The sequence below is a fragment of the Pyrus communis genome, chromosome 12 (assembly GCF_041283825.1).
Source record: "Pyrus communis isolate YQ-2024b chromosome 12, ASM4128382v1, whole genome shotgun sequence".
In the NCBI taxonomy this organism is placed as follows: domain Eukaryota; kingdom Viridiplantae; phylum Streptophyta; class Magnoliopsida; order Rosales; family Rosaceae; genus Pyrus; species Pyrus communis.
In genome coordinates, this window is record NC_142576.1 from 18,823,953 (window position 1) to 18,839,435 (window position 15,483).

The window sequence follows — 15,483 nt, forward strand, 5'->3', positions numbered from 1 at the left end:
AGAGCAGTGTTGCCCAACCAGAAGCTGGTATGTTTACTGTGAAGGGTGCAAGGCGAGAGAATGAATCTGAAGATGGTGGATAGCATTGTGGAAAGTGCAATAAGACAAACCATAGTGCAAAGAACTGGTGTGCACATCTCAAGCGCACGTTCTGTGGATTGAAGGGTCACTCCTTCGAGTTTTGCCACAAATGAAAGGCAGCTGCTGAAGCTGAACAAGGTTGCCCTTCTAAAAGTAGCCGAGTCACGACACACGACAAAATGGATGCAATGCCTAACTTCCCTTTTTCCTAGGAAGATTGCAAACAAATCCTTCAACTATTAAACAAGAGCAAGTCTTATTTCACGAACCAAGTGGGTAATTCTTCAAACCATGAAGAACTTTTAGGTAAAACATTTTCTTTCGTACGTAATGGAAAGCAAACTATTTGGATTTTGGATAGTGGTGCCACCGACCACATCGTCTGTAGTCTTAAATTTCTCAATCCTCGAAACGTGTTGACAACCACACAGTCGAATTACCAAATGGCTCTCATGCTACGATCACTTATGTTGGCCAAATGGTTTTCTCTCCCAACCTCATCCTTGATAATGTTTTATGTGTGCCATTGTTTAAGTTAAACTTACTCTCCATTAGTAAACTCGCCTATGATTCCCTATACATCACCATTTTTCTCAAGCAATTTTGTGACATACAGGACCTACACTCGGGGAAGATGATCAGGACGGGAACTGAATGGGAGTGACTTTACTATCTCAACCCACCAAGGAAAGGAACATGCAACACTGTTACAACCATATCTTCTAGTTTTTGGCACCAATGCCTTGGGCACCCATCCCACAAAGTGTCCATGTTATTTCCCTTTTTGCACAATAAACCTTGTGATTCAAATAAATGTTTCATTTGTCCATTGGCCAAACAAACAAGATCATTTTTTTCATTAAGTTCTATATCTACTAGGTCATGTTTTGAATTAATCCATGTTGATATTTGGGGTGGTTATCAAGTTGCTTCCATTTCAGGTGCAAAATCTTTTCTCATCATTGTAGACGATCATACTAGATGCACATGGGCTTATTTGATGAAACAAAATTTTGATACAAAAGATCTCCTTGTTCAATTTATTCACATGGTAGAAAATCAATTCAACACTAAGGTCAAAATGGTTTGCAGTGACAATGGTCCCGAGTTCAAACTTGACACATTTTATAACCTCAAAGGCATCCTTCACCAAACTAGTTGCGTCAACACACCACAACAAAATGGTGTTGCTGAACGCAAACATAGACACTTGCTCAATGTTGCTCGAGCCCTACTTTTCCAAGACAATCTTCCTAAACGGTTTTGAGGGGACGTCATCCTTACTTCGTCCAATCTCATAAATCGCACACCTACACTTCTACTTCAAGGGAAAACACCATACCACAGATTGTTTCACAAGGAATTCAATTACACACACTTACATGTCTTTGGATGTTTGTGTTTTGCCTCCATTCATGCATAAAAACCTTCAAAGTTTGACCCACGTGCACGTCGTTGTGTCTTCATTGGATATCCTTATGGTCAAAAGGGTTATTGGTTATTTGATATCACACTCCAAAAAGTTTTTGTGTCACGGGATGTACCGTTTTTTGAAGACCATTTTCCATACAACACTATCAATAATTCCGCTGCTCCTAGTTATTTGCCCAACCCCACTTTTCCACCATTATCCTTTGATACGTCACCTACCATATCTCATTCACCTACCACCGACATACCGCCTAACCTTATGTCCACCCCACATCCCATTAATCTCATCCCTAATCCCACATCCTCTTTGTCCACCCTTCTTGACATTAGCCCACTAATGTCCCATTCCCCAACAATCCCATATACCACTTACACTCCAGTCTAACCCGTAGCTATTACCCCACCACCGCCAAATTGGGGCCCATACCCCACCAAAACTTCCGCTCTTTTTGCAGGACTTTCATGTCGAGACCTTTCTCCTGTCAAGGCCCGCTCCTTCATCTTCAACAAATGTGGTTAAGTCATCAGGTACTTCTATTCCTCTTTCTCACTACTTATCTTACCATCGCCTCTAACCAACCCATAAAGCCTTCGTCACTAACGTCACAACCATCCAAGAACCTACCACCTTTTTGCAGGCTATCCAAAATCCAAACTGGTGTGCTGCCATAAAGCACGAAATTGATGCTCTTCATGCCAACAACACTTGAACCCTCGTTCTGCTACCACAACACAAACGCTTGATAGGTTGCAAATGGGTCTATAAGGTGAAACTCAAACCTGATAGGACCATCGAATGGTACAAAGTGCGGCTAGTTGCGAAGGGATATAGTCAAATCGAAAGGGTTAATTACCAAGAAAAATTCGCTCCCGTTGCTAAACTGACCACTCTCCGTGTGCTCTTTAGTGTGGCTGCCATATGTGGGTGGCACTTGCACCAACTCGACGTCAACAATGCCTTTCTACATGGTGATCTTGATGAAGAAGTCTGCATGCACTTGCCTCCTGGTTTCGGACGAAAAGGGGAAACTCGAGTCTGCAAGTTAAATAAATCCCTATATCGTTTAAAACAAGCTTCAAGACTATGGTTTCTTAAACTTTCCAATGCTCTCAAGGCTACTAGGTTTCACCAATCATGGTCTGACTACTCTCTATTCGTCCGAAGTCGTCAAGGTAATTTCATCGCTTTGTTGGTCTATGTTGATGATGTAATACTGTCAGGAAATAATTTGCAAGAAATTGAAGATACAAAGCAATTTCTCGCAACAATTCAAATTGAAAGACTTGGGACAATTCAAATATTTCTTGGGGATATAGGTTGCACAGTCCAAAAGTGGTATCACCTTGTGCCAACGGAAGTATGCATTGGAGATATTAGATGATGCTGGGATTTTAGGTGCCAAACCTTCACAATTTCCTGTAGAGCAACATTTCACTCACATAGACATAAAGAAAGCTCCTAGTCGATGTATCACCATACAGAAGGCTTGTAGGTAGATTGATCTACTTGACCATAACAAGGCTGGACTTAGCCTATGTCGTTCACATGCTAAGTCAATTCATTGAAAAGCCTCGACAACCACACCTTGAGGCTGCATACAAGGTTCTCAAGTACATCAAAAATGCACCGAGACAAGGTATTTTCTTGCCCTCTATGGGATCATTGCAATTAAGGGCATTTTGTGATGTCGACTGTGCTAGATGCAAGGATACAAGGAGGTCAATAATGGGTTACTGCATTCAGCTTGGTCAAGCACCAATTTCTTGGAAAACAAAGAAACAAACTACTGTATCTTGCTCCAGTGCAGAGGCCGAGTACCGTTCCATGGCCACTACATGTTGTGAGATTACATGGTTGAAGAACATTTTAAAGGATTTGAAAGTGAGTTATCCACAACCAGTCATAGTGCATTGTGACAACCAAGCAGCCATTTACATCGCTTCAAATCCGGTATTTCATGAACGGACAAAGCATATAGAAATTGATTGTCATCTGGTAAGATAGAAGATTCAAGGAGGAATTGTTCGTACAACATATATACGAACAACTGATCAACCAGCTGACATTTTCACCAAGCCGTTGAGTTCAACACAGTTTGAAACACTACTCAGCAAGTTGGGTGTCATTAACTTACACTCCAACTTGAGGGGAAGTGTTAAGGAAGATATTATCTTAGATTGATTTAGTAAATATTGTAAATTGTTAATTAGTTATTTACTTACTTATTCTATATTTGACTTCCTTGTTTATAGGCTTTAGTTTAGGATCAGGAATGTATCTGATCTCATAAAAAGTTGTAATCCTAGTTTTGATTAATGTCAAGAAAGAAATTCTACCATATCACGTTTCTTTAGATTATATATATTTACACATATATACATGTGTGTGTAAATTGATGTTATGTCATTAATTTAACTTCAAATTGATGTTATATTTCATTGGCTCAGTTTTTCTTCTAACAAGCTTGGAATTACAACCAGAGTCTTCCAATGATTTCAGTTGTACAAAATGAGATGAGTAAAGCCTTATAAGTGCTTCAAAAAAATGAATTCGTCTTTACCCACTTCATTAGCCACTTCTAAGTTTTTACCCACCGCATTGAGTACAACTAATACTAAAGACGATTATGAGCTTGTTTTTATAGTGGCAGTTACGATGATACTGACATCCAAGTATAGCCACTGCATTAGCTGTCAAGATAGACCTTCAGAAGCTATGTGTGAAGGAGATTTTTTGAGAACTTGCTCCTGAGCTGGGCAATATCATATTTGTGGGATTTTCGTTAAAGTTTGAAGTCCTTTTTTTTTGTGTCTAACGTTGTGCCACCTCATCCATATGTGACATGCAATAAATTCCATCTACCGTGTGACGATTATTTATGATGATGTTATCGACAATATTTGCCTCTCTAAGAACATGATATCACTTGGTATTACGGTTTAAAGATATTTATCTTTACTTGTAAGTAAGAGGTTTTAGGTTCGATTTTCACCAAAAACGAATTTGAATTTCAATAGTGCTGGCTCATTATAAGGCTTCGCCCATCCCCCCTACCTCTTAAGGTAGATAATATCGTTTATTCTAAATAAAAAAAATATATATATAAATAAATAATTAAATAAAAAAAGCATGATGCCACGAAATATTTAAGGAAAAAATTTCTAATTAACTTTCACATCCTCCATTATTAGCATGGTAAGTAAGTTCATGCACGAAACAACTATTTAAACGTTCGAGTTGAAATATCTAGAACTGTGCAACGAATTCGACACCACCATTACAAAGTATTAAAGAAAAGTTTAGTTGTTGTCACATCTTTACAATCCTGTCCCATTTATATTTCTACTCAAAATCCAGATTTATTTACATTTTTGTGCATTATTTATCAAATAATTGATCATTCAACATCCTTGTCCGAACCAACCAGTCTCTCAACATACAGTTTGCTCCTCTGAATGTAGAAAAGCATTATTTTCTGCCTGCCGGAAAATTAAAGATCCACCATGTAAAACAGTGATAAGATGAACTTATCACATCAAATTCAGAATCTTAATTTATACAGGGATAATAGTACCTTGTAGAGGACCCACATGTCACGCTATGTTTTTGGTTATTGGTATTGGATTGAATGGAAAATGATTTTCGCACATTTTTTAGTACACTTGTATTAGTTTTTATCATTTGATTTTCTTTTATTTTAATTAGTCTAACGCTAGAAAATTTAAGAGCGTGTAAAGAGAGAATGAATTGTGAAAATCATTTTCTTATAAGGAAAATTTTTCCTAGCAGACTTACATAAACTGAACTAGGTGAAGTGCCCGCTGTAGAGAACTAGAGATTGCATTTTGCAAGAATACTCGTTGAAAAAAAGACTAGATTACTTCCATTAAATAAAAAGACTAATATAAAAAAAAAAATAGTTCAAAGGACAGTCTACAACCTAAATACAAAGCTCAAAAAGACAATAAAAAGATTCAAAAGTAACTAGCTGAATAACAACAAAAAAAAAACCCTAAAGCTGAAATAGAAACCATCAGCCACGAAATGAGCCTTCGTGGCAAGGCCACCACTCAAAAAATAAAAAAAATAAAAAAAATGGAACCAACGCGAGATTGATGTGTATATTTGATATTTCTCATCTACCAATCAGCATGAAAGTGAAAGCAACCAATTTTGGAATAGCGTAATGCCGAAAAAAGAAACACGTTGTTCAAATAACTGCCCTATTAAATTTGGACGAAAGTGATTGGAGTTGACGCAAAAGCTAGCCCGAGTACACATGTATAAAGTGTGCGCTGAACGTGGATTTTTAAGGACTCAAATGTGTACGTGACCAAAACGAAAGGACTAACACGTGTAGCTTGCTTGTGTCATAAAAATATACAAAATAAAATAAAATTGTTACTTATTTATTTTTAGATAAATTAAGTTTTTATTCCTCATTTATCATTGCCATTAATTGAAACCTTATTCTTTTTTTATTTTTTATTAAGGGCTCCTTGATTTTTTTTTTTTTAATATTAAATTATTTACAAGTCATTATATGTCAATTTTAAAGTAAAAAATTATTAATCATTTTCAAATATAATCTTTTTTTTCTTCATATATTTCTATTTATAATTTGTATTCTTTTTTAATTTATACCAATATTTTTAGTTTTAATTTGTACCCATAATTTTGAATTTTAATATGTACCCATATTTTCAATCTAATTTGTACCCATAGTTTTGAATTTTAATATGTACCCATATTTTTAATTTATTTGTACCAATATTTTTTTTATGAACGTACCCATGCTAATTATATGTTTTAATTTACTGAACAATTATGGAGGCCAGAGAGATGGGGTGCGGCGGCATAGAAAGAGAAGAGAGAGATGTGTAATTGTGGGGTGTGTTATATCACCCCATTGCGCCTTTATTTATAGTAGTAGGAAGGTAAATTCCTTACCGCAATGAGATTACAACTCTAATAGGATAATATCTAGTCTAAGAGATATGGTAGGATCTCATAAGGATATCCTAGGATTTACACAATCACATTTCTAATCTAATACGACTGTAACAAATAGTTATTTCTTGCACTATATTAATAAGGGGTGTGATATCCACACACCTCTTTTTGCTTCTCACACACCCCTAATTACTTTCTGTCATTTGATATTCTTCAATTCATTCGATCAAACGGCGGGAAATAAAAATGGTGTGTGAAAAGTAAAAAGGGGTATGTGGATAGCACACTCCTATTAATACTTACATGGGCACTTTTTTTTTTTTTTTTTTTTTTTTTGCTAGAACTATGTGAAGAACAAATTACTATGTTATTGATTTTTAAGTAAATGTTAGATTTGTAACAATATTATTTGGATTTGTTTAAATTTCATAATTTGTGAGATATTGGATGCATAAATGCATGAGTTAAATCTTTTAAATGATGCTAGGGACCTTGATCAAACTATTTAAACAAATAAGGTTTTATTCTAACAACTAGGTTGATTATAGACCGAAACTAAAATAACTCTTTTATTTTTTATTGTCGAAATAGGACTCTTCTTTCTTTTAGTGAAGGAAACACTTGAGATTCGAAAGGAGGAGGTTGAGATTCTTAAATTTATCTCGAGCTATGACACGATGGAAATGTACGAGACTGAGTTCAAGGGCCTACAAGCTCCACTGTTAGATAACAAATAGAGTACTCAAATACTATTATCTGGTGATATGAGCAATAAAGGAAGAAAACTCCATGTGAGAAGCTTCACCTGCAACCCTCGACTGGCGGACGGCAGCCCCCAACTCCGCCGCCCTCTTCCTTATCTCCTCCCCTTCTTTAGACCCCATAAATTTCTGCACACCATTTTTAACGTTCTGTGACGTGACAAGCTCATCCCTCTTATCCCAATCCCTCATCACAAACCCAACTCTAAGCAACTTTGTGATCAAAACAGTGTTCCTTGGTTGGTCAGAGTGCATTGGCCAAGCTGCTATAGGGACCCCCATGGTGATGCTCTCCAGGCATGAGTTCCACCCACAGTGACTCAGAAACCCTCCTGTTGATTTGTGGGACAGGATTTCCAACTGTGGGACCCAGTCTCTAACCACCAATCCCCTACCTTTGATTCTCTCTTCAAATCCTTGTGGCAGCTCAGCCCTTCTAACCTCCCCACCATTGAAAAGGTCACCCTTATCAGCATCCCGCAAAACCCAAATGAACCTTTGCTTGCTTTCCTCCAACCCAATTGCCAGCTCTTGAATCTGCTCATCTTTCATGGCTGTGGTGGTCCCAAAAGACACATACATCACTGACCTTTGTTCTTGTTTGTCCAACCATTCCAAACACATATGTCTACTACTATTTGAATTGTTATTAGGGTACGCAACCGTTGTAGGGTTGAATGGCCCTATGGCCCAATGCTTCTTCTGATCACCAATCCTGTTGAGTAAATCCATGTATGGTCCTTCAATGGTTCTACTAGTGTTGTGAAGGTTCCCTGCGTTGTTCAACTTTTGGTATTTATGTTGTTCACCAATGAAATTCCTGAACTCAACAGTGAAACAACCTTCGAGAGATGGGATGCCGTCTGGGAGCTTGACATCGAGCTCCTCGAGCTTTTTCGGCTTTCCGATTACTTCCCACAAGTACAAAAAAATCGTAAAGGCAGAGACGGAGTGGAAAGTGTAGGACTCTCCGTTTGGTATAGAAGCAACATCTTGAATGATTGAAGCCATCATGGAGTCGTGGATGACGATGACCCTTCTTCCCTTGAGTGACAACTCGCGTAAGAGCTTCGCCAGGGGCTGGCGGAGGTGGGCGGTGGCTTCGAAGGAGGGTTGGAGATGAGAAGGAAACTTGTTTGTAGCATTGGGGTTAGGAGGAGGGGAGAGGAAAGGAGGCGTTGGGAAGTCATGGAATTGTATCTTGTTGGAGACTGAGGTTTGATCCCAACCGTGGGCTCGGAGCTTGGCTTGGCGGTTGTGAGTGGCGGCACCAACGTAGTGGACGGGGATATTGTAGGCGGAGATGAGGCGAGAGAGGTGGAGGAGTTGGTTGAGGTGACCTTGTGCTGGCAACGGCACCATGACAACTACCACTTGGGATTGGTTTTGATGGTGTTGGTCACCGTCAGCCATATATGATACATCAATGAAATGAGACTTGGATGAAAGTGTTAATATGCTTAAATGATTTCAGTTTTGAGATGAATCTGAAGTGGGTTTGAGGTTCTATTTATAGAACCAAATTGGGATTTTAAAACGTATATATATTATTAACATGGTTTCATTGGTCATGGACATCACTATGAATCTAATAACATTTATAAGCTTTTATTCCTTTAACTTTTGTTTTGGTGTTGTTATTGATAGTCTAAAATTTTACATCTAAAAACAAAAACGCACTAGTAATGAAGGAAAAATAACTTTTGAAAGTGCCAATAATATATCTCTCATAAAAAGTTATTGACACTTCCAAAAAATTTATATTGTTATTAGCACTCCAAAAATCTCATTCTACATTCCTTACAAGTATATTTTTCTTTCTAATTATAGAAAGTTTAAAGTGTGAAATGAGATTTTTGAAGTGCTAATAATAATTCCCTTATTTTTACAATTGTAAATTTTTCTTTGGCGCGGATAATTTACAATCAAATTTCATGAAAATGAGTTATTAATTGCATCTTAGGTGAAAAGGTCAAAACTCATAGGTCAAATTATCTTAAGAAAAAAAGGTTGGCTAAAATATAAAAATCCATGTCCCTTTCACTCTTTTTGTCCTTAGCCATCGGCACTATAAAAGTTATCCATTTTTGGATTTAAAAAGTTGCCATTTCTCATTTGTTAAATAAACAACAATGGCATCAAGAAAGATACATACAGACCCACCCCTTAGCCAGATCCGTCGCCACCTTTCTGCCACCTTTGCCCCTGTCGTTTTCTGACATACCACTTGTGAGTAATCTCATTCAAAAGTTTTGGTTTTCTTAGATTGCTTAAACAGTAGGGTTTCTGTGCTTCGTTTTTCATTTTTTTTTCGGTTACTTGATGGTTGCATGTTGCCAGACTGAGTTTATTGGTGGGTTGGGGAGGTTGATAAGCATTGTTCCTTTGGTAGCTAAGTTGAACTTGAGGGGTACCGTCACCACTTTCACTCGATGCTAGCTAGGAAATTTGTCAGCCAACTCGAGGGTCCACCAAATTCAGAGTCTTTTATGACTACGAAAATGGTTGCGAATGGGATTGGACAGCCGACTTCATGTCTCCACTCTCGCTATATAACTTGGGTTTAACTTGTCTTGGGTGTTAGGCTTATAAGGTCATATAATTAAAACACATACGAATGCGTAACTGATCTAATTCCAACGGTAGCTAAGGAAGTTGAACACGAAAGGAAGAAGGGCACGGCAACACCAAGATCTTCTACAAACACCTAGCCGAGTACAACTATTTTATGAGAAGCATTATGTTGTGTGTTCTAGGGCTTATAGGGACCGGTATTTTTATATAGGCTAAAAGTTAGGGGAATCTTAAACTTACTTTCTTAGCCTCCAAGTTATGTATCATAATCATATCCAATTAAGGATTCCATCAATCCTGCTTCCAAAATAAGACACCTTATATAAGATTGATAACTTTAAGAGATCAAATCATAATCAACATAATTCTCCAATATTACATTCCTATTACATGTAGTAGACCACTTAAAGGTTGATTTATTTTAGATAAATCCAATGGGATAATGCAAGAACTAGGCTAAGGCAAGATTCACAGTGTTTTATGACTACCAAATTGGTTGCAAATGTGATTGGACGGTCGAGTTCATCTCCACTCTCGCTAGTTAACTTGGATTCAACTTGTCTTGGAGAAATAATTTAATAACTATGCGAAGGCAAGTTGAATTCGAAGGTCCCATTGAATACGCAGTCTTTTGTAACTGCGAAAAAGGCTGCGAATGTGATACGGACGGTCGAGTTCATCTCCACTTTCTTTAGCCAATTTGTATTCGACTTGTCTTGGGAAATAATGCAAGATTTAAGATAAAGCAAAGTAGAACTCGAAAATCCCATCGAACTCGTAGTCTTTGTGACTGCAAAAATGATAATTCGAAGAGACGATCGAGTTCTATCACTCTCGTTAGTTAACTTGTATTCGACTTTTCCATCATTTAACTGTGCTTGATTGAAACCATTCATAGTACACTGAGAGACAAGCATATAGTTGCTTTGAGAACTCAAAATTTGGTATCTTGGAGCACATGCATTAACCAAAAGTTTGTGTACATTTTCTGCATCACATTCTCCTTGATGTCGGCAACACAGTAGGGCAAACACAACAATCTTGATTTGGAGGTGAGCTCGTATTTGTGTCGAGGAGGTGATTGGCCATCTGGATCTGAGTCTTTGCATAAAAAAATCCACACATGCCCTTCCCTCACTATGTGGAACAATCATCACCCACATTTATGTATAGGAAAAATTGGCAAAAATCCCAACAAAAAAAATAATAATAATTCAAGTTCAACTCTATGTATACTAAAGTGAGTATTCTTTAAAATTAACAAATAATGAGTATATTAGCTAATTTTCCAATAAAGATAGACTACTGCAGTTTTAGTTATTGAAATGAAACATTATGTAATCACTGTGTTTGAGTCTAAAATAACGAGAATGGGCCAATTCGAGTTAAAAAGCCACAATCTTCAGACCAATAAAATTCCCTAGGTCAGTCGGCTTTTAGCTCAAGAAATAATTTATTCGACCGATTCCTCATGGAAGTATGACTTCATGAGGAATTCTTATCAGTCACCTTAGCTAATTCATGGCTTCCCTTATTATATATTTCTTAGGATGTATGAAATCATGTGCTTGCATATATATGTATGAATGGACTAACGGATAAAATAGAAAAGATGTATGAGAAATTAATAAGTTTAATATGTGTTTGTATTCTCCATAAATATTTTTTACTAGTTTTGTGGGATTTACGTAAAAGTTTCAAGTCCTTTTAGGTGTGTCTAACATTGTGTTTACATACTTTGTAGCACACTTTCCGTTTCATATGGTTAAAACCTCATGCATACGTGACATGCCATAAGTTCCATCTACTGCGTAACGACTATTTCTAATGATGTTACCGACAATGTTTACCTCTCTAAAAACATGATGCCACGAGATGTTGAAGGATTAAACATCTAGTTAGCTTTCAAATCCTCTATTATTAATATGGTAAGTAAGTTCGTGCACGTAACAACTATTTAAAAGTTTGAGTTGAAGTGCAACCAATTCGAGACTGCCATTACAAAGTTCTGAACACAAGTTTAATTGTTGTCACATCTTTACAATCCTGTCCCATTAGTATTTCTACTCAAAATCCACGATTTATATACATTTTTATGCATTATTTATCAAATAATTGGTCATTCAACATCCTTGTCCGAACCAACCAGTCTCTCAACATACAGTTTGCTCCTCTGAAGGTAGAAAAGCATTCTTTTCTGCCTGCCGGAAACTTAAAGGTCCACCATGCAAAACAGTGATAAGATGAACTTATCACATCAAACTAAGAATCTTAATTTACACAGGGATAGTAGTACATGTAGAGGACCCAACGACCCGTCCCTAATTTTACAATTTTATAAGTTTCAAAAGGGTGAATTTACGAAAATGCCACTAGAGGCGAGATCGTTGACTTTCGTTGACCATTATTCGTGACGTGTATGGGCTATCACTTTACTGTATTCTCAAAGCACTCGACAATACGAACTCATAGGCGCAAGCAAAATCAAGGCCAGGGTTATGACGAAGGTTTTACGGAACTACAAATCCGAAAAGTACATTTGTAAAAATTACTAATTATTATTGTATATATTTCTCATAATTATTATATTATTATTTTAACATTTATTTTGTTATTATATTATTATTTTAAAATTAGTTGAGAGAAGAGGAAGGGAGAGAGAGACGGGTGAGAGGAGGAAGAAAAGAGAGATGGGGGAAGGAATTGCCCAATCAGGAAAGGAGAACAGGGAAGGAAAGGAGGAGGATGGACCGACCAAAAGAAGGAGGTGAAGAGATGACCAATGGGACGAGAGAACAAAGAGGGAAATGAGAAAAGGGGGAGAGCAACCAACCAGGGTCGAATCCCCTTGACCCAGTTTCTGGTGGCTTCTTTTGTCGCTATTTCCGTCCGTTCTCCGGCGAGTTGGAGTCTCCCACCACCACCATTCGACTCAACGACATTCCCTCTTCAAATTCCACACAAACTTGATTGCAGTTAGTGGAGATTTCACGACGAACTCATGTCGTCTTCTCCAACGAGTTTAAGGGCACCCACGGCAGCGATCCGCCGTGTCTGAAGTCACCATCGTCGACCACCACCATGGTTCAACTCCTTGTGAACCTAGGAACAAGTCCCAAGCCTTGGTCGATGCGTCGGAGCATCGGAGACAACGAATCGACAACCACCATTTTCTAGGGTTTTCAACGGGTTCGTGGCGATTTGAGGCTTTTTCCAGCCAAATTGGACTTGGCCATAGGTATAAAACTTTCTCTACTCATTGAGATCTTCATTCTTGTAAAATTTGGGAATTTTTGGAGTTGTTCAATTTTCCAGCGAGTCAGGACGGCCGACCGCCACGTGCGGTGGCACGTGGCTAGTGGGCCGAGGCTGCCTTTTTAAGTTAAATTTGATGTACTAATTTGTTATAGTTCGATAGTTTGAACCTAAAATGGAATACTACGCCACTTGACCATTTTATGATTCAACGATCCGACCCTTGGATCGTCACCAAACCTTAATATATTATAGTACGTGATATTTAAGGATATTAGGAACTGGCAGATCAGGAATCTGACATATGGATCTTCCCGGATGGGTTTTCTAAGTTTGTAAACGTAAACGTCGACCGTCACTTAATTTTGGCGATTGGCGGAGATCCGACCGTTGGATCGTTCTAAAACTTTAGGATGTTGTTCTAGAAGCGTATTGAAATTCTTGGGAAGTTACGGATCAGAAATCCGATGTTCCGGATCGAGTTACGTAGGGTTGTGGACCTTACAGTTGACCTTTGACCGACGGTTGACTTTTGATCAATGGGTTACAAATCATCATAGAATGGCCTTGGGGATGTGTTTTATGTAAGTTACATGTTCTATCGATAAGAATTCTGAGGCGTAATTTGATATTTGTTCTAGGCGACGATCATTCGTGATGCCTCGATATTTGTGCTAAGGAGTTGTAGCGAGAACTTCAAGTAAGTGTGTCTTTTCCTTTTTATAGTGTGTGTGTGTGTGTGTGTGTGTAATTTATAGTTTCCATTTATGCATTTGAAAAAGAATTTCTTACATGTGCTTGGATTAGACAAAAGTTTATAAGAATTAGCGAAATGACGGAATTTATGAAATATGCTAAATCCTACGAGATGCGCAGGTAAGTTTATTATGTTGACTAAAATTATTGAATCGTTATGGCATGCTTATATTTATGTAGTCTACTCATCATTGCTGCACCCCGGTGTTAGTGCTCACCCAGGGTTAGGACCAGTCTTTCACGTGTATGTTCACCTCCGCACCACACCCTCGCCTTGGATCCAAGTAGGTGTCAGTCATGTCGTACAGGTTGCATTAGGCAACTCCGACCCGTAGGTAATCACGAATAGCGTCAGTCTTCACGTGATTGTAGCACGAGAGCATATATTATGATTACACTCAGTCATGTCATACAGGTCGCATTAGGCGACTCCAACTCGTGTGCTAGCATAAATTGATGAGTATCAGTTCAGTTGTACAAGTTGCATTAGGCGACTCTGACTTGTGTGCTAGCATAGATTGTTTGAGCACCTGATTTTACTTATACTACTATTAAGATTTTGTGATTTTGGGTATCCTATCCTTAGTTTCGAGATATTGTGCCGTAATGAATTCTTGAGATTTTGCAGGCTATGGTAAATATTTTTATACTATACATAGTAAGTATATTTTGGAAACTATACTTGTTTTACGGCGAGGGGTTACAATGTTTTTGGAAAGGTTTTTATAAAACTTTATTTTCAGGCCCACTCACCCTTATTTTTTGCCCCTCCTGGTTTTAGTTGCTGAACTTTTGTATCGACGAGGATTCTTGGCAAGTCTTAGTATAGGTGGCCACCCTTGAGGGTATAATCCTTATCCTACCTTACTGTACTTTAGTTATGCTCTATCATCACGTATGAAATGGGTTTATTCCCGCTCACCAGCGCACTCTTATATTTAGGCAGTTTTAGATTTAAATTTATTCACATTTTCCACATCACTAAACTTTATGGCTTTGTCACCTTCCAGGTGTCGGCCAGCACAACTCGATTCGGAGTCCTAGTGGACATTCTGGGTCGGGGTGTGTCAACATGTCACGCTATGTTTTTGGTCGTTGGCATTAGATAGAACGGGAAATGATCTTCGCACCTTTTTTATAGTTTAAGATTAGAAAATTTAAGAGTGTGTAAAGAGAGAATGGATGCGAAAATCATTTTCTTATACGGAAAGACTTCCTTGCAGATATACATAAACTGAACTAGGAGAAGTGCCCCACGAGATATTAGCATGAGGATGTTTAGTAAGTAATAGTCCGTCGAGAACTAGAGATTGCATTTTGCAAGATGTATACTCGTTGAAAAAAAGATGAAGAAAAGTAAGAGGGAGGAATTATCCACATGTTTGATTGCTCATGGGATAAATGGATTTTTATACATAGGAATTGGGATTGAAATTTCTAATCTAATATTGGTATTTTTTAAATTTTTTTTTATTTACTATTATTAAGAGAAAGAGAAAAAGTTTGAAACTATTACAATAATTTAAAAAAGAGAAGATCTAAGTTTCGAATTCAGAACGCATAGTGGAAGTTTCTAATCAACTTTTGGTTATTTTCTTTCTCTTTTAAAAAGTTGGTCATTTAGCAGGTTTCTTTTGGTGAATAAATAAGTGGGTCCTGCATTAAATTTTG

General features: G+C 37.6%; 1 protein-coding gene across 1 annotated transcript; it reads right to left on the reverse strand.

Annotated features, from left to right (window-relative positions):
* Window positions 1–7,022: 7,022 nt before the first annotated feature.
* LOC137746203 (zeatin O-glucosyltransferase) lies at window positions 7,023–8,721 on the reverse strand. Its single transcript, XM_068486277.2, has one exon. The coding sequence runs from the start codon at window positions 8,638–8,640 to the stop codon at window positions 7,219–7,221; it is 1,422 nt and encodes a 473-aa protein (XP_068342378.1). The 5' UTR covers window positions 8,641–8,721; the 3' UTR covers window positions 7,023–7,218.
* Window positions 8,722–15,483: the final 6,762 nt, after the last annotated feature.